The sequence below is a fragment of the Phasianus colchicus genome, chromosome 12 (assembly GCF_987193195.1).
Source record: "Phasianus colchicus chromosome 12, bPhaCol1.hap1.1, whole genome shotgun sequence".
NCBI lineage: Eukaryota > Metazoa > Chordata > Aves > Galliformes > Phasianidae > Phasianus > Phasianus colchicus.
The window spans coordinates 4,125,222-4,148,520 of NC_143447.1; the positions used below are offsets into that span (position 1 = coordinate 4,125,222).

Consider the following 23,299-nt stretch of genomic DNA (forward strand, 5'->3'; position numbering starts at 1 on the left):
CAGAGCTCTTTCCAAGCTCTCAAGTCAGATTCTCTTTTCAGTACCCACTGATGCATTTCATTTTTCTTTGGCCTTTTTTTTTCCCCTCTGAACAGTGAGTTCAGCTCATGTATGAAGCTCAGAGCACAGTGAGGTTGTTAATCTTTACCCTTTGAGAACTGTAGGAATGCTTCTTATTGTGAAGTTAGTTCACTCTGTAAGCCATGCAGCAGAATTTTAATGTATTATTGACCGACTTAATGGTCTGTCATTTGGGACCATGACTCTGTGGTTCCTACTTCAGCTATCTTTTAAAACAACTTTAATCTTCACCATTATCTCAGCCAGAAAGGTTGGAGTTCTCTTGACATTTAGGAGTGCTGAAATCTCTGGTCTTCATGATTGTTCTGAGAAATTACAATTCTGAATTTGATTTCTGAGAACTCACCCACCCACAAAAGATTGACAGACACAATTGTGCTGTTTGCTGTTGGATTTCCTTTTGGCAGACTCCAATTGCTACCATGGAAGGGAGTCCTGGAGTGCAAACTGCGAGGCTCAAGGGCACCTCGTTAGGTAGTTAATGTATGTTGAGACCTATATTGCCATTAAGTAGCAATCTCCTAATGAATCAGGTATGCTCTGAGGATGTGAATAACCCTTTTAGCTTCTGTATGCAAGTATCTCAAAGTGATAGCCAGTAAGGCTGCCAAAATGTGTTCTTACATTCCCAGGGTGGTTTGACTTGCCAAATGTACTTAGATGTAAGACAGGCTTTTTCAAACCAGGCCTTATACCCAGATGTCTCTCCATTTCTCTGTAATTGCATCTTGGAACACACTGCAAGGAGTCATCCAGTAGTGAGTCCACACATGACCAATCACCTGAAGAAGAAAGGAATGCTGCTTTCCAGGAACTGGATGTTCTTTGAAATGTTATTTATGTGCACAGCCACAACTCACTATCATTTGTTATGCTGATCTTTTAACAAGAATCCTTAAAAATTAAAATTGACTGTAAACAGTGTGTTGCATGTAACTGACACACAAAGAAGGACACAGGGGCATACTTTCATGGGCATTACTGCAGCTAAGAAGTCTGTGATGTGACCACTTAGTATGAACAGGCACATTTGCAGTGTTTCTCAAGGAATGGTGATTTTCCTGGAATTTAGCTAGAATTCTTCATTAGAACACATATCACAGAATCTAGACATTTAGATTCTACCAGGCTGTGTCCTCAAACACAATAGGCTTGTGCTATTGATTATGTAAATGTAAAATATCAAAGTACCTTACAAGAATTGGGCTGTGTACTACTAATACACAGCTGTCTCTGAAGTTAAATTCAACAACTTTTAATGATGTGCAGCAGCTTGAAACAAGAGCTAAAGATAATGATGTCCAATTGAAATCATAAAGGAAATTTGGTAACATAATGCCTTTTGTCACCTGCACAGAGATAGCATTTAAAGTATATTTTGCTACAACCTCTAACAGTGAAAACTTTGACATGGCTCTAATCTGTCAAAAATGTCAAGCCAAGTTCATAAGGGAAATGGAAAATAGAAACTGAACCTGCTCCAACCTGGACTGAAATATTCTAAGAGAACTGTAAATAAAACTCATGTTTCTAATTCATTTCTACTCAGGAGAGAGGAAACCTGCAGTGGATATTTGTGAGCCCTTCAGATTTCTCAATACCACTTCTTTTAAAAATCAAACCCAATGCTGCATGCATATTACGAGTCATGTGTGATATACCACAACTGAAGCTGACTGGACGTATAGGAGATCAGTATTTTGATTGGCATCTTTGACTTCAGACAGGATCTGTAGAACAGCCTTGTCCGGATGCTCCTCGCAGTCCAGATCACGTTCGTGGGTTTTGTTCCCACTCAGTTGAATTGATTTATACCTGTTTTATAGAAATAACTGCCAATTCCTCTTAGTTTTTATACAGCTGTGGGGAATATGTTGTTTTGTTGCTGTAAAAGCATTTATTTTTTATTTCAGAGCAGTCAAGCAACTTCTCTGTGCTTGCTGGCTCTTGTGTTTATGGTTTTAGGATACAGTCTTTTGAGAGTGGCTTTGTCACCAAGTGCATCGGTAAGGTGCTGGAATAGGATCTTAGAATCATCTGTGAAGAGATGAAATTTAGTTTAAAATTCTAGAATTCATATTCATTTCAACCAGAAGTTGGATATTTTTTATAGCAGTGAAAATGAAAGACTTTCTACAAGATGCTACTAGGGATGCGATTCTGCATTCTTAATAAACAGGCTTGGTTTGATTGATGGTTCTGCATTAAGAAGATAGGTAGCTATGTTTACTTCTTAAAATGCTTTCATAAATAGTAATCATTCCTCCAGCTTTGGGTCAGGTGCTGGCAGAGGTGTAAAGTCTCCATTTGTTTTATTGACTTTCCCCTTTGTTTCTTCTACTGTAGTCCAGTCTGCATCTACTAGATTCCTAATGTAGGAACAGTAATTCTCTTGACTTTTTCAGTATGACAGCTTGACAGGAACCAATTTTATGCAAATGATATTCACACTCTTAGTACCTTTATTCTAACATTTATAAAGCAGGTGCTATTCGCAAGAGACATGAGGTCAACACCAGTATAGAGAAAATGAGTAACAATGGAGCTGAGAAGATCTAGGCAAGAAGCAGTAGTGTGCAGCAGCATGCTTTACTGACACTTTGTGCCATGACATGGAAATGTAAATTCTTGGATGCATTTTGGAAGAAAAAAGTTATCTGCAAGAAGAGATTTCAAACAACTAACTACTAATTGTTTGCAAGGAGTATGCACTGATATTCCAAACAGGTGTTACTGTTTTGTTTATTCACGTGCACATATTGTTTTAAGTAATAAAAAGTTTGTATTTGCAGGAGAATCCCTTTAGGGAAAGAATCGTGGAATCTTTCTCAGAAGATGGAGAGGGGAGCCTCAGCTTCAATGATTTTGTGGACATGTTCTCTGTGCTCAGTGAAATGGCTCCCAGAGAGCTCAAAGCTATCTATGCCTTTAAGATCTATGGTAATGTATTGAGATACTTTTGTATGTGTTTTGTATGTGTTTGCTGAGAATAAATGTGAGAGTTGCCGGTGATCTTTTCTTTGCTTCTTTTACTATTCAGATTTTAACACAGATAACTTCATTTGTAAAGCAGACCTGGAAAAAACCCTCAATAAGCTGACCCGAGAAGAGCTAACAGCAGAAGAAATCACTCTGGTTTGTGAGAAAGTGATAGAAGAAGCTGACATGGATGGTGATGGCAAATTAGGATTTGCAGATTTTGAAAACATGATTTCCAAAGCACCGGACTTTCTCAGGTATTAAGACAAAGATTGTCACTTTGCCTATTTTCAGGCATTCTTTCTGGCTGTTGGCTGTGTAGCGTAGTGTAAGAAATATCAGGCATAAGAGAGCTGAGTTTTGCTGAGGAACCTGGAAGATGACTTCTTACCCTAACTCAATTTAATTCTCCAGAGCCTATTCCAGTTCTTTCCTAACTTAAGACTAAGAGCTCAATGACTCAGTTATCCCCTCCTTTTTTTCTGTCTGTATTTGTGTGAATTTTTCAGGAAAATATTTTCATCTTCTGGAAGCTCAAATACATACAGTTTCAACCAAGGGTCCCCGTTGTATAGGAACCCATCCAGTGTGCCAGGATTTTTATTTATTTATTTTTAAACAAAATTACAGCTGTAATGGCTGCTTCTGGAGAGGACTGGCAAAGCTCACAGTCGGATAGACTGAACAAATTGTTTCCATAGGAAATAGGTCTGAATGCTAGAACTGAGTTAAAGTAGATTAAAATTTGGATTGATAATCTCAATGCTAATGGTGATTAAGAACTTTGATGTGTCCTGAAGAATACAGGAGAGTTTTTTTTCTATGACAAATTAAATTTCTGAGAAAAAACATTGTGAGACAACAATTCTGCTGTAAAGTATGAGGTCCCTGTGGATCCTAGGAAACATCAACATCTGAAGATGATATGCTGCAAAGTCAATGTGAGTGTCTTCTACATTAGAAATGTATCAGGCACTCCTTGACTAATCAAACTTACCAACAGGAACTCTTTTGAAACAAGATATATATCATCATTATGGTGAGATTTGCCTGAGTATACCTAATATTTTGTTAACACATATTTATAGCAAAAAACCCCAAACATTTTCTGCAGAATGTTCTTCTGTATAGAAGCTGCTGGGATCAGGTAGAATTTCATTTATTCAGTGAAAAGGCTTTGCTGTACCTGCAGAGCTGATAGATAGCACAGATCAAATGTGAAGAATAGAAGGCAGATGGAAGAGTCAGCAGAAGCTGTAGTTTCAGAGGTTTCCTGTGCCATGACCGATTCTACTGCTGTGTTGTAGAAGCAGTTTGCAAGCTATGATATGAAAAGATACGAAGATCTTTTTTCATCTTGGTAAAATTGTCCTTTTTGAAAGTCTTTAGCAGATGAGTGGGAGAAGTACTGACCTATCCATGTCCAGAGGCAGCTGTAATTTCATCTTTTTTTGCCTATCTCCATTTTTTGTGCCCAGCTGAATACATTCCAAACTTTAATTTCAAGGAAATGGAAGTACTTATTGATTAATACTTTCAGTTGCTCATCAGCTCTGAAAATCAGACACACTGCATTAAAGCAGTGATCGCTTTTAGGAACTGATTGCTGATGAGCAATGGGAGATGTTGGATAACTACAGTATTCAGAGACTTTGTTTTGAAGCTGTAGGCAGTCAGCATTTCTGAATACTGTATCCTAGAATACCACATTGGTGCCTAGTATGTGATTCTTCAGAAAATGTTAAGTAATTTTCCAGATCTCACGTTATTCCTGTTGGCAGTAAAGAAATTCTTTATTCTCTATTCTTTACCTTTCTACCAAAAGCCACTTCTTCACATCATAAGAGTATGAAGCTTAGGATGCAAGGTAGTTAGGTTTTACCTGTGACTTTGCCACTGCTTCAACGTGTGTTCTCTGCAAAACCGTACGTCATACAACTCTGTCTTCTTTATTTTGTTAAATGAGCCCCTTACTTGCCTGACTTTTGACAAACATGGAAAATTTTTGTGATATGATCTATTCAAATGTAAAATCTCATTACTGAGGAAGAATATCTTCTTTGCCTTACTGATAGGAATCTTCAGAGGTCTTCCTTTGCATACTCCTTTTTTGGAGCACTTATTTCACAGAGCTCAGAATACCAATTAATTTTTTTTAAGCTGCAATACAGTTATACATACTTAATACATGCAGCAGGTATTAATTTTGACACCATGATCCAGGCTTGTACTTGATATGAGCTCAAGTTCACCCATTGTAGGTTGACTGACTTTTTCCTCATATCACCACCTCCTTCTCAAACCTTTATGTATGATATTATGTAGGTTTAATCTCTTACAGTCTTTGCAAGCTTTGTGCTGCTGTCAGGCAAATGAAAATGCACTTAAGCTTGTTGCTTTATTTTTGCTGATGTTGATGACTTTTTGTAGAGACTAGAAGAAAACACTGCTCATTGTTGACCAGAGAAGATGGTATATGCATTTTTTACTGTTATTCTGGAAGCTTGAGTAAGTTATAAATAAGTGATAGTTGCTAGTTCAGAAAATTTGATTTCAGTAGGTTTCAAAATTGTTATCATTTAGAAGCTGCTTGTAGTGTAATAGAAGCATTTGGACTCTGAGCTGGCATTAGCTAAGTGTTCTGTTCTACAAGACTGGTTACATTTTCCACAGGAAATTGGTTTATAAATCATCCTGGAAGTTTAAGCTTATTCGAAGGCCTGAGGGTGAAACATACCATAACAATCTGAAATGGAGCTTGAGAAGAATATGGCATTAGTAACAACTAGGAGGTGGCAAACCTAGGCAGAGAAACAACATATGAAACAAAAAGATGTCATTGTAAATGTGCTATTCTGAAACCTCTGTGGGCCTTTATTCCTGTAACAGCTGATATCCTGACTCTTGTCCTATCCAAAGCTGAAGGGACAGCAACTATGTCTTAGATTCTGTGCATTCTGTAAGACCTCTTCTAAAGTGCAGGTGATCTAGTTCCTAAAGACTAAAATCAGAGCTAATGACGGATTGGCAAGATACTATTAGTGAGAAAACAGTAGCAAGAAATCACTTTTATCAGTGTGTTCTTATTAGTAAAATGCTTAATTTTCAAACTTCAGAATGACACCCAGAAATACAAAAATAGTCTTGGACTTAGCAAGAGAAACATCAGATTTATCTGCCTAGTTTGACCTGCTTAGGAACCCAAGTGCTGTGCAACAGCCTAAGGGCAATTGGGAAATATTTTGCTTTGCTGTATGTCCAATAAATAAGTCAATTGACACTTGATTTAATCCAGTGCTCTGCTTGGCCCTCTAATCAAATAATTTCAGAAGATGGAGGTTTCTCTTCATTTATGTAAATCTTCCTGAAAGCCTGAGAGAAGGCTTGCTGTGCTGGTAAGTAGTTAACAGAAATGCCTTGTCCAAGTGTGGATTTTAACTGTCCTAGAAAAGGAGACAATTTGCAGTGTAAATGATAAATCTATATTCTACAGTTGACATATGAATCAGAAAATGAGCAGTCGTTCTTGTTTTATTCTTTATTCTATTACAGAAAGATGTGAGGTTTCCAGCCCTAGTGTCTAGCTTTTGTTCATTCTAAAAACTGAGCACATTTGCAGATTTGAGATCTGCACCACAAATTTTTGTCTACATCTTTCCTGCACTAACTCTGAATTTTTCTGAGGATGTTATCAGTATCTCATTGTACATATATAATGTTGAAGAATAAACTCTTTTATATAAAAGAAATATTATCAGTACCTTTTCAGTTTCCGTAATTACTCTCTTACACACAAAGAGAGGGTTATTCTAAAAGGATTTTTTCTTTTTGACAGGCTAATTGAACTTTACATGATTCAAGGAAGCATTCTGACTTAACTAAGTTTGCCTTCTCAGTCTGCAACCAGAATTCAAGTCCTTTTAATTACAATATCTAATTCACAGTACAATTCTTTGCAAATAAAGACAGCGCATCTGAGAAATGCTTGCAGCTCAACTGCAATAAAACATAAACACAGTCTGTAAAATGACATTGTGAAATGAGGAGCTGAATTACTGCTGGTTGCTGAAATTGTGGATGTGACACTGCTGATATGATAATGCTGAAAGACCAAAAGGTTACCTTAGTTTTGTTTTTAAAGTGGTATCACCATCCTATATCCTCATCATTATTGCAAATTTCCCAGCTGCTTGGTTTGGCCTTCTGCTTAATGTTAAGTCAACACCTTGCTCTGTCAGATTCTGATTTCCTGTGTTAGATAGTAAGTGGCCTTTATTAATGTTGTAATAGGTTGCACCAGAGGCTAAATCAGTGGCACTTTTCTGGACGTTTCCTCAATTAAATATTGTAATATTGTATGTCAGAATAAAAGTGAGAATGTTCCCATCACAACAAAGCATAAGAACATCAAAATGGTAGTAATTTTCAGGTTAATTAGGTCTCTTCACTGTTGAAGTCTAGAAGCTGAGATGCAGGCCTGAGAATTGACTTTTGGGTCATTGTCAAGAGTTCAACCTCTGTATGAATATTAGCATTCCTTGCCTTTGGAGTAGCTTCCATAGGTAATTTCTTACACTAAGAACTGTCCAAAAAAATAATTTCTGCAGATCAAATGGTATAGCTGCATTTCAAAAGGAATGGCGTGGTTTTATTATCAGTCCATTAGTATCTTTATCAACAACTTATGACTGAAAATTAAAAAATATCTCCCTGTCCAAATGACAGGGACTCTTTAATACAGCAAGAGTTGGAAATTATTAGATCTGCTTTCAAAATGAGAAATCCTTTAAATGCTGTCACTCCTCATCTTATTATAATTGTAATACCAATTATTTTTTTAAGCTTGATCTTCCTAAATGTTAGATATTCTGTAAGAAGGATGATGGTACTTTTAGGAGTAAAATTTAGTAGGTTTAGGAATGCATTTTGTCTTGAAATACTTCAGTGTCAATGGAAATGCACTTCAGTTTTTTTTGCTTTCTCCAATGTCCTTACTAGGAGAGACAACAAGAGAGCAGAGATCCCGAATCTTTACAGAACACCTTTCTTTATGTGTTCTAAGGAGAATGTTGCACGTAGTGATAAATATTTATATATCTCTTAATATTTTTGCTTCCTTTGCAGTACTTTCCACATAAGAATCTGAAGAACTGTGTGTGAGCCAGTGTTGTCAGAATGGTTTGTCAGTCCAGCCTATCTGAATCTCAGGCGCTCTGGGGGCTTCTGTCCTCTCCTTGTGGCTTCTTAGAACTCAAAAAATACTGAAATGATTCTGGTCTGCAAAGAGAGAGAAGCATCATTTGACCTACAGGATGTTTGGAACAGTCACGTTTTTATCTTCACTGCTGGCATTCTGGCAAAGATGGCTGATTGCTGGGTTGTGGTTACTCTTTTTCTTTTTTCTTTTTTTTTTTTTTAACAGACAGAATCAGAATGTTACTAAAGGTATTTCCACACATTTTTTATATTTATGAATATTTAATACTGATCTTACAAGCAAAAAAGAGAAAGAAAAAAGCAATTAGCTTGGGTGACTTCAAGAAAAAAAAAAAAGCATGGGCCTTAAATAATGAGATGCCTCTATCACTGTGTTGTACAGCTGGGGATCTTGCATGGAAATTATCTTACGTGAAAGAACAGTCAAGATCCAATTCCCAGTGTTGAAGACAACCACATCCCAGGCTTGCCCTTCAGTCACTGAAATGGCAGTTGCTGGGTTTGGTGCTTACCTTCAACTAATATTTTATGGATTGTCACGTCCTTATGAAACTTGAAATATTTGCATTTTGTATGTGATTACTGCATATGTGATTCATTTCTTCCCTAGAGAAACTTTGAAACTGTGTCCTTATTTTCAGAGGGAGTCTTGCATTTTACTCATTCTGTGGTCTGACAGTGTTGAATAGAAGAATACAATCATCTATAATCCATGAAGAAATTAAAGAAGCACAGCACTATTACTAAGGACATAAAAAGACATTTTCTATCTAAACCAGCTATGCAATCTTTCCCATAAAGTGCATGAATGCAGCTCAGTATTTCTCTTTCCTCTCCAGCTGGAAATCAGCTAGATTTCTTCTTCTTTTTTTTAATTCCAGTACTGTTTAGGTACTGGGGCCTGAAGACAATCACACATGTATTACTGTTCTAACAGTCAATAGAAGGGCTCTGTCACTTACATGGCTTCTGTATCAAAGTCATAACTATTAAAACTTTTGACGCATTTTGTTGTGCTTTGAGAATTTGTGAGCTAAGCACATTAACTTCCATTCCAGTCATCATTCCAATAACTGTAAACTTAGGTCTTTCAAGGCTGAAATATGTTCTGCTCATTGAAATAATTGATAAAGTACAGAAATTCATCATTTTGCCATTTCTGTAGGCATGGCAATGCTCTCTACCTTGGAACCTGTAATGGATGTTAAGCTTGAAGCTTGATTTGCAAGTATGGATGCACAGCATGCATCAAGAAACATTTATTGAGCAGTAGGGCTGGATGTTAAAAGCCTCTGTGGAAATTTTGAGTATCTGAGATACAAAAGACCAACTTAACCTAAATATAATGAAAATGAAGCTTCTATATGTGTAGTAATATTTATTTTGGACATTTCTTAGAGTGCTCGTATTTTTAATCAGTAGTATTTATAGTATTTTACTGCATCCTCCTCCTGGTAACTGCTTAGATAAAGGACTTGGACACTGAAGTTCCTTTGATTTACTTATCCAAGTTAAAAAGGAACATAAATCAATCCTGATACTCAGTTCTGATTGAGTAAGAAGAGATTCAAGCCTCAATCTTCTTTATTTCAAGTAGATTAAGTGAGATGAATTAGTTGATTCAAGCAGTTGGCAAGATGTGGGCATTGAGAAATTATGTTAAAATTGCTGCCCATTCATCAAAACATCAGCCTGATAACTTCCTATTTCTTTCAAGACAAGTTTAATCTTTAAATCCTTGCAAGATGTGTTTTTCTGTCCCTACTAATCTGTACCATAAAATGACAGGTTGCAAGATACGGGGTTGGGTTATTAAAACAATCTTGATTGATTTCAGAGGTCAGTTTCCTTTGGCATCAATGTTCTTTTTCTGTATTTTAAAATTTACATTAGCCAAAGTTCTTTCTGACGCTGTGTGTCATTCCACAATTAATTAATTCCCTGTCTCCACTTAAAGGAACACCTCTGTTGCCTTGGAATGTACTCGGTGTATTTCTTAGGTCCTCCCTGACCTCAGTGTCACGTAATTACAGCTGAAGAAATGCTTGGTCTTGCATTCGGATGCTTAACTTGAGCATCCATCCATGTGAACAGAGGCACCACGGGCAAAACAAATGAGAATGCTGTGGTGGAGTAACCTGTCCACATGTAAGGAGAAACGTTGCAGAACGCAGCAGGTGCGAAGTCCTGAGTGTCCTTTATCTCTGGTTGATGAAGTTTGGGTTGGACTTTAAAAGTGGAAGAACACATTTCACGTTGCAAAAAAGCTTTTAGAAGTGACTGGGGATTTCCATTTGCTCCTTCAAAAACGGACAAAGAAAAAGAGCAGTTATCCAGAGCTCCTGATAAACCAGGTAGTGTGTGTGTTATCTCCAGCTGCTGCACACACAAAGCATTCTATGGGCAAAAGGGATCTGGTGGAAGTGAGTAAATCACCATCTAAAAGCGAGCCACAAGGAAGTCACTTAGTAACAGGCTTTCATTTAACGTTGTTTTAAAGGAATGCCGTCAGGCGAGATTCACAATGACAGCCTGCAGGTCGCAGCCCGACTCTGTTACTTCCATATTTATTTTCAACTACTTGATCGACTTCAGGGGGAGCGACTCGCACGTCTGTATGCGGATCTGCGTTGAGGGAAGCAATAGCTCTTTTGCTGCAGTTCCTTGCCTCTCATACCCTTCGATGTAACCTTACATGGTGGCTGGTTACCGCGTGCCGGCCTTTGTCAATAATTACAGCCGCGTCGGATCTCCGTGCCGCGTCCGCGCTGTCCGTGCGCGTTTGTTCGCCCTGCGGCTGCACTTGTGCCGCACCGCCGCCAGGCGGCGCCCTCGCAGCGCGGCCCGGTTCCACATCCATCCGTCTTGTATTGTCCGGTGGCTACAGCACGTCTTAATATTGAAATGGCCATTAAATATTGAGCAGGTATGCGCTTAGCAGAAATAAGAAAAACACGTGTTTTAGAAACTTTAATAGATTCAGATAATTTTCTTCTGAGAGCAGCGCTGCAGAGAAGGACCTGGGAGTCCTGATGGATGAAAAACTTAACATGAGCCAGCAGTGTGCCCTTGTGGCTCGGAAGGCAAATGGGATCCCGGGCTCCATCAAAAGAGGGGTGGCCAGCAGGGACAGGGAGGTGATTGTTCCCCTCTACTCTGCTCTTGTGAGGCCCCATCTGCAGTACTGCGTCCAAGTGTGGAGCCCCCAGTACAAGAAAGACAGGGAGCTGTTGGAGAGGGTCCAGAGGAGGGCCACGAAGATGATCAGGGGACTGGAGCACCTCCCCTATGAAGACAGGCTGAGGGAGCTGGGCTTGTTCAGCCTGGAGAAAAGAAGGCTGCGGGGTGACCTCATTGCAGCCTTTCAGTACCTAAAGGGAGCCTACAAACAGGAGGGGAATCAGCTCTTTGAAAAGGTAGATAACTGCAGGAAGGGGAAATGGTTTTGAGTTGAGGGAAGGCAGATTTAGGTGGGATGTCAGGGGGAAGTTCTTTACAGAGAGAGTGGTGAGGTGCTGGAACAGCTGCCCAGAGGTTGTGGATGCCCCGTCCCTGGAGGTGTTCAAGGCCAGGTTGGATGGGGCCCTGGGCAGCCTGGTCTAGCATTAAATGGAGAGGTTGGTGGCTCTGCATGTGGCAGGGGGTTGGAGATTCATGGTCCTTGAGGTCCCTTCCAACCCTGGCCATTCTGTGATTCTGTGATTCTGAAGTAATGTAAAAAAAAGCTAAGCATAGAGTTTTTCTAGAGTGGGAAATACTGCACTTGCGAGTTCAAGACCCTGACTTGAAATAGTTGTAGGATTGGAAGGAACTTGTTGTGTTATTGCTTAATGCACCTTAGCCAGAACAGACTGGAAATGAATCAGATGTAGGCGGCATTAATGGCAGTTGGGTGGCTGATGTCCTTAGAAAGACATGTCTGAGAGAGCAGTGAAGGATATCATAAACATGCTTTGCTTCTTACTCTGTCTCATTTTGCAGCTCTGGGTGTCTTGCAGACATGTTGGTGATGCAAAGTGACTACCAGATTCTCTTTGGTGGGGAATCAGAAGAGACTGGTGGTGGTAGAAATAAAAGAACATCAGCATTGCAGATGAGAGTGCCTTTGTTTAACTGGAAGTTCTGCCATTCTTGTCTGTAAAGAGACTTTTAGAGTCTGAACTCTGAAATTCCTGCTGCCTTTTTGCTTCGCTGCCTAATTTATAAGACCAAATACAAGCCAACCACAGCAGACTCCTGTGTTTCGCTAGGCTGCAAAGTAGATAACTCATTTGCTTTGTTCTTTCCTCAGTTAAGATTTTCTGAGATGGAAATATATTTAAATCTGCGACTTTACCTGTTTTGCACACATGTGGTGAGTCTTGTAGCATGCTGCTGAGTGTGTGCTCACAAACCCTGCTGTACAAACTCTGATGTATTCCCTCTTCTCCAGTTCTGTGCACCTACGGGTTGAGGCTGTATGTGCCTAAAAACGTAGGCCAGAATGTTTTCATTCTGCTAGAGGATTCTGGGCAGCAGTCCAACCTCCTCCTCTCTTACTGTAACTTCTCCCAGATGCAATCAGTGGAGCTAGCAGCCTGCCAGCAGGGAGAGGTTCTGGCTGCTGCTGTGCGGAGGGGCTGGGCAGGACGGCAGCTGATGGAAGGTGTTAAGGAAGACTGAAATCCTTCAGGAAGAGCACAGGTACAGAGTGTCTGTTTACATGGCAGGAAATGCTTTTCTGCTCAGCCTCAAAGCCCAGTTCCTGCTGGACCAGGTTTGGCTTCTCAAAGAATTTTGATCCCCAGTGCTTATGAGCTGCTCCTCACACCGCTCTGCAGGCAGTGCTGGCAGAAGCTCATGCTAACCATTAATAATCTGGCTTTAGTAATTAATATTCTGCATTACTTCGGTGACACTTAGAAATAAATTCATTTTCAGCAGACATCTTTCCCTTGAGAGAAAATTATTTTCTGCTTTGGAACCTGTTCAGCTGTGTCACTGCGGCCCAGCAGACCCTGAGAGAGAAGAATGTGGGAGTTTTAACCAAAGCATTCAGTTTGTTTTTTGGGAAATGCTCCTGAAGCTTTTTTATACAGTAAGGTTCCACATAAGAAAATTAAATAATGGCAATTATAAAAATGTAGATTCAGAGGGAATTCCCTCTGTAGGAAAAATTTGAAACTGAGAGGCTGTATTAGCTCAGCCTAAACAAGAGGGTTAAGCAATGTGTGTATTCTCAGAAACAAACTCAATTCCAGGACATCCACTGAAGCTTTCCATGTTTTAAGGTTTCCCTCTGTTCTGTGGTGATTTCAGTGACCTTTCTTCCAGTGATAAAACCAGACACGAGAAGGAAATATAAATATTCCACATTGCAATTTCGCACATCCTAGGAGTGTCAGCAGTGCCAGCCTTTGCTGCTCCTCAGGTTGTTCTCTAAACTTTGGCTTTCTGCAGAATTGGATAGCAGATATTTCTGATGAAATGACTCAATCCCATGTGACTTTCAGTACTTTTCCACTTCCAGCTGGAAAAAACAAGCAGAAGACAAAGAGAGAAGAATTGGCATCTAAGAAAGTTGGTGTAGTCTTAAGGTCTTTTCCTTCAGCTGGGAAACTCACAAAATTACATACTGGGTTATTAGTGCAGCAAGTCCAGCTTGAATTGCATGTTTGTTTTACTTGCTGTGGTGATTCTGAACTTGAGGGCCTGATCTCAACAACAGGAGTGCTCCTCCTGATTTAGTATAGGCAGGCTTCAGGTCACATCCAAGATAGACTGTGGTTAACAAACGATGATTTCTGAAGAAATATGAACAAGCAGGCACAATCAGAGGAGGTGGAAAATACATTTACTGCAAGTATTATTGTTGTCTTGTTTCTTTTGAGGCAATATGCAACATGAGAGAAAATATTTTAGATTCTTATGAGAGATGATTTCAGCAGAGTGTTTGATAACAGTGGCAAGGAGAGCTGAAGGAAACGTAGTAACAACTTCTGTAATGAGCAGTGTGCTCTAAGCTGGATAGTTTTCGTTAATGGATTTAGAAATCTGTTAGCATGCACAGAACAGGCAAAAGCTGAGTGTCCTGTGACTCAGATTTCATCTTTACAGACAGGGATTTCCAGGTTTGCACAGAGTCTAAATGGTACTCAGCAGCTTCCATCACATTCCTTTGACAAGCAAGGTGCCGTGGTGTTGGAGCTGGAGCAGGGTTTAAAGGGGATTTAAAGCAAAGTTTGTGAGCAGCAAGCCTTCGGCTGCCAAATTAAGAGAGAGAAGGGAAGAATTTCTGAGCAGCTTATGAAAATTGACCTTTGGTCTTGCTATGCTCTGCAGGACCACTGTACCAGGTATTTCCAGTTTAAAGCAAGTATCGTTGATGCCCACTATAGCTTTAACTGCTTTCACTTCAGGAGAAGTTCACCTCTTGTCTGTGAATTCCAACATGTTATTATAATAGGTTGAGGATTTTTGAATCTTTGTCTTTGTCAAAACCTCTGAACAGTAGAACAGTTCTTCCTTCCCATCTACTCAGCCAATAAACAGACAGAAACCACAGAGCACAGGGCAAGGAATGCTTTTTCTCATGCAGGGAATTGACTCCACTAGCGTGCCTCAGTGTGAGTGAGCAGCATATAGAAAGGGCCCTTTGGAGTAACAAAGGATGGTCATGCTGTTCATCTTCCATGCACAGCCATCAGCCAGTCCCTTCATCAGAAATGAAGCAGAGTCATTATTCAACGAAGGAATAGTTTTTTGGGTTTGTTTCTTAATTTTTGCTAATTTTCAGCAGGGAGTTGGTAGAGCAGAGTATTTCTGCGGTTGATTTACTGTACTGTGAATACTAGTGCAGAAACAAGGCAGAGTGTGCAGGGAAAATTAAACCTGTTGTGTTAAAAAATCCTAGAAAAATTCTTGCCTTAGTAAAGTGAAGCTGAGAGGCTTATGAATCCTGTGGTGAAACTCAGAAATTCTGACTCGGTGTCCTACAAAACCTCCCTGCTTTCCCTCTCCTATTTACCCTAAGTTAGGTTACAGCTTTTTTGAGTTTGTAGCTGACCTACCCCTATTGAACCTAATTATTTACAAATAAATAATTGTGATTCTTCATGACGTTGGTTCTTACTGATCTCCATTTTACGTCCCACTAACAAGGGGAAGATAATGAAGTTTAGCAGAGGAAAAAGAGTTAAGAACACTTCCCCAGTTTTCTACTGATAGATTTATCCTGCCCTGAGTAGGACCTTCAGTCACCTCTGTGACTGCTGAGGTAGCCATTTTCTAACCTCTTTTTCAGCTTAGAAATCCTTTACAAAGACAAGGAGGAAAAGACCATGCTGGTGGTAACATTTTCATCAAGATTTGTATGTGATTTGCTTTCCATCTAGTGCTATCCTTTTAATATTTTTGCTAATTGTGATACTGTAGTGATGTTGCTGGCTCCATGTTTCCTCTTGAGTTAATTAAATTATGTTGACTCCTTTTTAATTTTCATTTAATGATTTTTCTTGGCTCTCAATGGAAGACTAGATTTTTGCTTCTACCAGCTTTGACTTATAACCACCTGTGATGTGCAGGAGTTCCTGGCTGGTCTGTGGATCCACATTAAGCTGTCCTTAATTTACACTTTTTAGTGCTCCCAATGAAAGTATGACAAAAAGGAAAGGTTGTAGTCTACAAGAAACCCCGTGAAATCAGAACACATCTGTTCATTTTCCAGTCACTGCTTAGAAGTTAGCTAATTAGCCTAACAAATATTGATAGCTCTTTTGTTTGCAGATGCAGCTCCAGTCTGTGAGTCCAATGATGCATGATCAGAATGGTTGGCTTTTGGTTGCAGAGCATGTATTTCTGACCCAAACTTTTACCTGGAAGCTTTACTACCTGATATTCTTATGGGCTTGCAGAAAATGCATGTAAAGGAGTGAATGTTTGCAGTGTTTATTCTTTTATCACATCAAGGCCAACTGCAGCACAGCATGTATCTTCTTACTGAAGGATTCGGTAACAAAACAGCTTTATTATTTTTTTTTTCCTAAGAAGCCAGATGAAGAGTGTTTTTCAGCTGTAATTCTACTGGCAGTGGTTAGTGGCTTGATGCTCAGCCTGAAATGACTGTGTCACAACCTAATTTCCAATGTATTTCCACAGTTTAGTAAAATGTGTTCTGTAATGCATGACTGCAGAAAACTCCCTAGATGCATATTTATCAAGAAACTAGCCTGGACTGGATTTCTGCTCACCACTAGCCAGAGAAGGGGATTTAACTGCATCTCTCTCTGCTCCAATCAGAGTTCTTGTGGTCTTGTAAAAGCTGATCTTTCTAGTCCTGCAGTCTTCCATCCTCCTCTTAAGGTAATAGGAGGGTTGCTTGCTGCATGTGGCTTTAGAACAAATCTCTTACTTCGAGCTGAATAGAAATATTTATGTTTAACTACAGTTGGTTGTACTTTTCATAAGAGCACAAATGCTTCTGTTCTATCATTTGCAAATGGTTTTAAAATAAATAGGAATGGTAAATTTGTGATGCAGTCCATTAGGAAGTGCATTTTCCTGTGATAATTTCACCCATATAAATGAATCATTCTTCCTACAAATGAGAAACCAATATGTTTGGCAAACAAGGCCTGAATCTCTTTTAAGTTTTTAAGTGTTGGACCATGAGATTCATTGATGTTGGCAGTAATTGGATCCAATTCCCATCATTGCCAAAATGTCTGCATGGCACACTGTAGCAAGGGTGCCATCAGTCCCAAGGGTAATATAGGCATACCAGTACAACTCTATATTCATATACACAGTTCTCCTGCCAAAACACTGCATCAACATAGCTGGTGCTGGTCTGCTGCTGTGTTGTACTGCAATATTCAGTGTATTCCTAAGGCTTATTCTTAACCAATGCTTCTTGTGCCAGGATCTGAATGCAGTGAATGCTAAATCTCTTTACAATTACTGCCCCACATCCTGCCCCTTTACTCTTTGCTCCAGTAGGTTTGTCACTCATTTCTTCAGGATTGTGCCTACTGTGGAACTGAAGAGTCTGAATCACCACTGAATGCACTGGCAATAAATAAACCATCCTAGTTGTCCTCCTCATCCATTTTTGGTTGCTGTATTTGCAGAATACGTTGCATTATACATCCATTTTCAGTGAGATGTTCTGACGACAGAAATTTTAAGAAGGAGAATCCAAGTTATTTGTTTTAATAAATATCATGATGTCATGCACTTCCCCAAACTCTTTCACTTCTCAGAACAAATTAATTGTTCATTAATCCATTCTTGATGAAACAGCATTTGGAAGAGCAGTTTATATGTCTGCATCTCACATTAAGCAAATAATTCATTTATGCCATTACACAGCAGCATTGTGATGGAGTAGCTATCTGATAACTGCTTACACTTAACTCAGGTAAACCATCAAAAGATTCCAGATATAAATTTGATTGCTAAAGCCATTCACTGCTTCAATAAGTTGCATATCCCACAAACTTTGTGATGAGTTCATAAATATCATAAAGGGTAATAGGAATACATTCTAAGAGTGCATTATTGCTAGCTGTAAGCCAGCTGCCCTCAGGCTGATGACATATCAGTATGCAGTATGCTCTGTGAAGCATAAGCATTGTTTTACATCTGGTATTGTTGGTATTAGTATAAGGTGATGCTGCAAAAGGTAGTTAGGATTTGAGGTGGAGAGAATGGAAAACATTTGTCTTTGATAAACCAAATTATTCTTGGAGCAATTCTGAATGTAAAACCATAGCTTAGTCTTTAAGGACTAGTGTTCCCAATATCTCAACCATCTACATTTTATATCTTCTTCTAAGAAAGAGAATAGGTAAGCTGAATTTCTACTGATACTAGTATAACAGGGCCAGAAAAACTGTTTGCCATGGCCAGCTAAACCAAATATGGACAATGTCCTGATGTAAAACCAACTTTGGCACATATTGCTAGCAGAATTGGGTACTGGAGACCAGCTGTCTGCATATGATGGGATAATTTTCCCCTTGCATTTTCTCAGATCATATTGTGTTTTGTTAGTCTTAGAAAGCACTTGAGTTTTGTTTGGGTCCAGATGTGAGTGATGTGACTTACTCTTCATTCCGTATTCCCTTGACTTTTCTCATGCTTCCTGTCTCTTTCCAAAGCCAAAGCCAAAAGTTCCAAAACAGAAACCTACGGGAAAAGCTTCCCTGGAAATGTTTGTCTTGAACAGAAACAAGCAGCAAAATACATTTCCTGCAAAATAATTTTCTTACGGGAAATGAAGCCTGTGTCCTACACCAAATGGTCTGCTTAAGTGCATATTTTTAGATAAGCTTTTCAATTACAGATTCTTACTGAAAGCACAGTAAGTGTCTTTCAGTTTCTCATCTTCGATTTCTTTTGATCCCACTTGGCCTTGAGAAATGTGTTCTCCCTTTACTTGATTTCTTTCTTGAAAAGGGGTGGGTGGACCTGTGGTAAGTTAAGATTGAAAAAGATTTGAACAACACTGATTAGCAAAGAGCTCATGTAACCATCTGTTGTAACTTCTAACTAATATCTATAAGCATACCAAGCCTCACATAGTCCACATCAGGTGAAAAGGTCTTTTCTTAAGCATTTAGGATGGAATTCTTGCAGCTAAAGTTTGAACACTGGAAGATTTGCTCTACATCAACACCTGCTGTTCTGCCATTACTGCAAGAAGGAAGCTGGAGCAAATAGACTTTTCAGCTGTGACATACAATCCATGTGTGGATTAAACTGAGCATGCAACTACAGCTGAGAATTCCAGAGAATCCTCCTTCCTCCACTCTGACAGTGCAAAGGTAGGCTTTTGACCCAAGGGAATGTGTATGAATTATGAAGTATTCCAATATGGATTGTACTAACCTCTTCTGTTTTCTCTCTCTGCTCCTGTTCTGCAGGATGACTCTTCAACACTTCCTTCCTTGTTCTAAGAAAATTCGATTGATCGTCAAAAGTGATTTTGACATCCTTCCAATGTATGTCTGGGCTCATCTTTAAACTCTTCACTCCAACGTGACTTAAGCTGCCTGTGCAGAGAAGAAAAGTAACCTTAAGCAGGTCCTTACCGTGTTATGTTTCACTCTGTAAGATAGTGCATATGGAACTTCTTTGATCCATTCTACCTCACTGGATTTTTCCTAATTCTTGTAGCACATAGTGCTTCCATGTAATATGAAAAAAATTGCAGAAGGATTACATAAAGTCTTCTGTTAAAGTCTGCCCCGTGATCTACTCTGATCTTTCATTTCACTGGGCACTTCTTTGAGACTCCATTATTGTTTTTTCCTAGGTTCTGCACTGGGAAGCAGAGATAAGTTACACAGGGAAAGAAGTTCCACGGTAAGTAGCTGAAATAATGAAGCCTCAGTGTTTCTGTGTCTCTTGCCCATTAATCTTTTTTTTTTTTTCCCCATCAGCAGTACTATGAATTCATCTGCTTATCATCTTCAGCATTCCCATCAAACTTTGTCACTGTTCTCTAGCCAGGATGGATCTATATGAAGCCAACAATTCTGTGTGTTTGAATTGTCCTGTTCATTGCTAGAATAAGGTACTTCTGGCTTTTATATTCATTAAGGGTCTCTCTCTCCCTATTGACTCTCTCTCCTCTACATGCATACCATTTTCTGTGGGTTTCTTAACGAGTCAGGTTACAAATGTGTGACTAGAAATCAAAACTGCCCTTCAATGAAATGTATAATTATTGCTTTTTCATAGTGAAGAGTTCTTAATAAGATGCAGTGCAACAGTAAGTAAAAGCAATGCATCCAGTGTTCTGTATGTTCAGTGTGTGAGACTCTTAAAGTAGATCTTTCCAGCTGAATCAGAAAATAGAGATAAGCTTCCCTGCTTATTCAAGGTTCGTGTCTTTTTTTCCATTTTGACAAAGAACCACAAAGGTAAAATGTGACAAGGGAAAGGAGCACCACCTACTGGTCACAGAATGATACTGGGGAACGAGAATGGCGTGAAATTCTACCCGCCCGTTAAAATGTACAGACCGTGCAATTCTTGGCTGACTTGTTTGTATATAAGGAAAGAAATTGTTCTGGAAATGCAGTAACAGGGTGTTCTTCGTGGGCACTGCGGTGACTGAGAGGCGGGGGATTTAGAATGATGTCTGATGCAGCTGAAGGAGGATGGTTCTGACTGTATCAGAAGCAGTACTTTGAGAATCTTTTGCCTGTTTGTCTCCCGTGGCTTTAAAAAAAGTAAAGAGTTTAGGAAAGATTGTGGTTCCTGATCTCCAAAGAATTTAAATAAAAATAGGCCAAAACCATTCACTGTTTGAAATAGTGTACTCTTGTTTGCAAGTTCTTCAATCACTCTATAGCAGACTGAAAATATTCGTCTTGGCATCAACAGTCACAAAGAACTGGAAAAATATTTTATTATAGAATAAAAATAATAATTTAACCTATATCTCAGCACGCATGTTTGGACTGACACTGTGTGATTCAGGGCTTGAGGGGGCCAATCACCTGTGGCTCCTTTGTTCCAACAAAAAGAGTGGTTGTTTAGTATAGGCTCTGAAAAATACTTCTGGGTTTTATCTTTAGCTAAATCCTCACACCTTGGATGTTATCAGACAAGAGACAAAGCCATTCTTGCTTTCTCTTCTGTGAAAGGAAACAATATATGCTCTTAATCAGTATTTTTGACTTGTGATCTCACTATAATCAAAAGCAAGGTACATGTGTGCTGCTTGTAATTTACTGAAGGTTCCTGTGCTTCTATAAATATGATAGCATGATACTAGGATACACCCTCTGTACCTCAGTATATGATGATAGTCACCCTTCCCTTCCCTTCCCTTCCCTTCCCTTCCCTTCCCTTCCCTTCCCTTCCCTTCCCTTCCCTTCCCTTCCCTTCATCCAAAATCAACATTTGTTCAGGAACTATGAGTGCTTATATTCACTGTAGGATAAAAATGTTATAATTGTAATGCATTAGACCAGTCTCATCTTTTCAGAGTAGATACAGCTTCACTTTACAAGAGTAGTACACCATGTTGAAGGCCATCTTTGCCAGCAAAAAAGACTTACTAAAAAAATGGTGAAAATTTTTGAGGAGAGGAATACATTCCAGGAAAAAAAAGTCAAATATTTTCAAGCATCTTAGTCCTCTTGGGAGTGTAAGCACTACTTCACTATAAATGAAATTCACTTGGCTATTGCAGTATGCTTAGGGATTACTTCAAACCAAAAGGTTCACTGGGCCTCCACTCTCAACAGGAGAGAAATCCCATCTTTGAGATGTAGCTATATTTGTTTTCCAGACTTTTGCTAGCAGCAGAATGTCACCTATCCCACTTGTGCATTCTAACATGAAGACATGACAGGAAGAAGAAGGGAGAGTATTGTTTTCATGTATGTTTCCTGCAGCAATTTAGAGATATGCTCTTATCATTTACCATCCCACATCTGATCTGTTTTGAAAAAGGTTACACACGAAATAAGGAACTGATGTCCCCAGGAAGGGGAACTTGTTTACATGAATCAGCTGTAAAAATAGGGGATTCTCCTGCTTTGTGTGTTGTAAGGAAGCTGAGCAGCAAACTGAAAAAAGAGAAGTACTAACAGCAAAAGTTTTGTGGGCTTAGGAATTGATTCTGTGAGTTGTTGGGAGATGCAAGTATTGATAGCCAGGGATTCAGTGTTTTCACTTGTAATTTGTGTTCTGGCAAATGGCACGTGCTGAGAAGAGGTGTGATGCTATGAGAAGACCAGGAATACTTTGTGTTTGGAGAAGAATATACTGTGCAGTATGTAAGAGAGAAATCTGACTTGTCAGGGTCACTCCTAAGCAGGATCAACCCTTCCTATTTTCCACGTTTCCATAAAAGCTCTCAACTGTTAACAGAACAGAATCAGTCTTTCTAGTCTGAGAAAAAGAAAAAAAAGTGCCTGGCCCTACTTTGCAACATTTAATCTTTTGGTGCGTCACACTTCTTGTCATGTGAATTGACTGGGAAGAATTCCATGCCTCAAGTTCTGTAGCAGGTTCATCTGCTAGCAGAATACTGCCTGTTTCCTCACTTGACACATTTCTTATCAGGAGGTGAAATCCAGAGAGGAGGACTTGAAGAACTGCAGTCCCTTACATCAACATCAAAATGGAACCCAAGGACAACCATGCTGAATATTCAGGTTCTTTATATCCTTTATACCCTATAGTAGAGAATAAAAATGTTGTCTAGCATATGACATAGTTACTTTTTACTGAAAAAAAATAAGTCAAGGGATTTAAAAACACAGAGTAAGAAGCTTTTGAGAATTTAGGATTTCTGGATAGTCTGAGGACTTCCAAACCAGCAGAATTCAGTTCACACAGACTGTAGTCCTTACAAAAACACCATTGCAAACATCAGCTCCAGCCATTGCAACAACTGTGTAGACACCAGACCTCTTGTGGTATCTTCCCTTCTCAAGCTAAACAAGGCCATCCCCCTCAACCCTTCTTCATGGGAGAGATGCTTCAACCCCCCAGGTGTCTTTGTGACCCCCTCGGAACCTGTTCCAAAAGCTCAACGTCAATTTCTTTAATTATTTGTTCGATGTTGATATTTTTATTCATGAATATTCAGGCCGTCGGTTTCAACTTTAAGTATTACATGGAATGTGTGCTGTGATCTCTTCACTGTGACAGTTACAGAAGTTTTTTATTAAGGGTTGAAGTTCCCTGCAGTCCAAAACGGGCCGAGGAGTTCAGAGAAAAACATCCGCAGTTCAGCCTGGAATCCTGACATGTCTAAAACCTGCGAGCTGCAGCTTCTTCCCTATTGCTATTGGGTATTCTGTAGTGTCGTCGTTTTTGTTTGTTTGTTTGTTTGGCCATAACTAATAGCAGCTGGGATGGAATTCAACAGGCCTGCGGATGGGCAGAGCGGTGATGGTTCGCTGGGTGTGATGGAAGCACAGAGGTTTGTGCTTCCACTGCAGCCGCAGCCCCAGGTGAGCGGCTGGGGCAGAGAGAAGTGCGGGAGGCGGAGAGCCCGAGGTGCGACTGCTCCCCA

The 23,299-nt window shown here is 39.5% G+C and overlaps 1 protein-coding gene and 1 long non-coding RNA gene across 11 annotated transcripts in view; both read left to right on the forward strand.

The window, feature by feature from the left end:
• The window catches only part of CIB2 (calcium and integrin binding family member 2), a 35,658-nt gene extending 25,933 nt beyond the window's left edge, over positions 1 to 9,725 (forward strand). For 4 of the 6 annotated variants that reach the window (XM_090148696.1, XM_090148697.1, XM_090148694.1 and 1 more), the window contains 3 exons: positions 2,874 to 3,021; positions 3,122 to 3,317; positions 6,896 to 8,178. In XM_090148696.1, the coding sequence (XP_090004822.1) occupies positions 2,874 to 3,021; positions 3,122 to 3,317; positions 6,896 to 6,938 (387 nt within the window). In that variant the 3' untranslated portion in view covers positions 6,939 to 8,178. The other 2 variants (XM_090148695.1, XM_031616379.2) reach the window with 2 other exon arrangements.
• Positions 9,726 to 9,850: 125 nt separating this feature from the next.
• Positions 9,851 to 23,194, forward strand: LOC116244598 (uncharacterized). 5 transcript variants are annotated; one of them, XR_016470277.1, is made up of 5 exons: positions 9,851 to 12,960; positions 18,872 to 19,082; positions 19,182 to 19,341; positions 19,574 to 19,623; positions 19,701 to 20,658. It is a non-coding gene; the product is annotated as an uncharacterized LOC116244598 (long non-coding RNA). The 5 variants fall into 5 exon arrangements; XR_016470278.1 differs by having other exon boundaries at positions 18,895 to 19,082; XR_016470276.1 differs by lacking the exon at positions 9,851 to 12,960 and adding an exon at positions 22,342 to 23,194 and having other exon boundaries at positions 13,411 to 19,082; positions 19,701 to 19,834.
• The last annotated feature ends 105 nt before the right edge of the window (positions 23,195 to 23,299 follow it).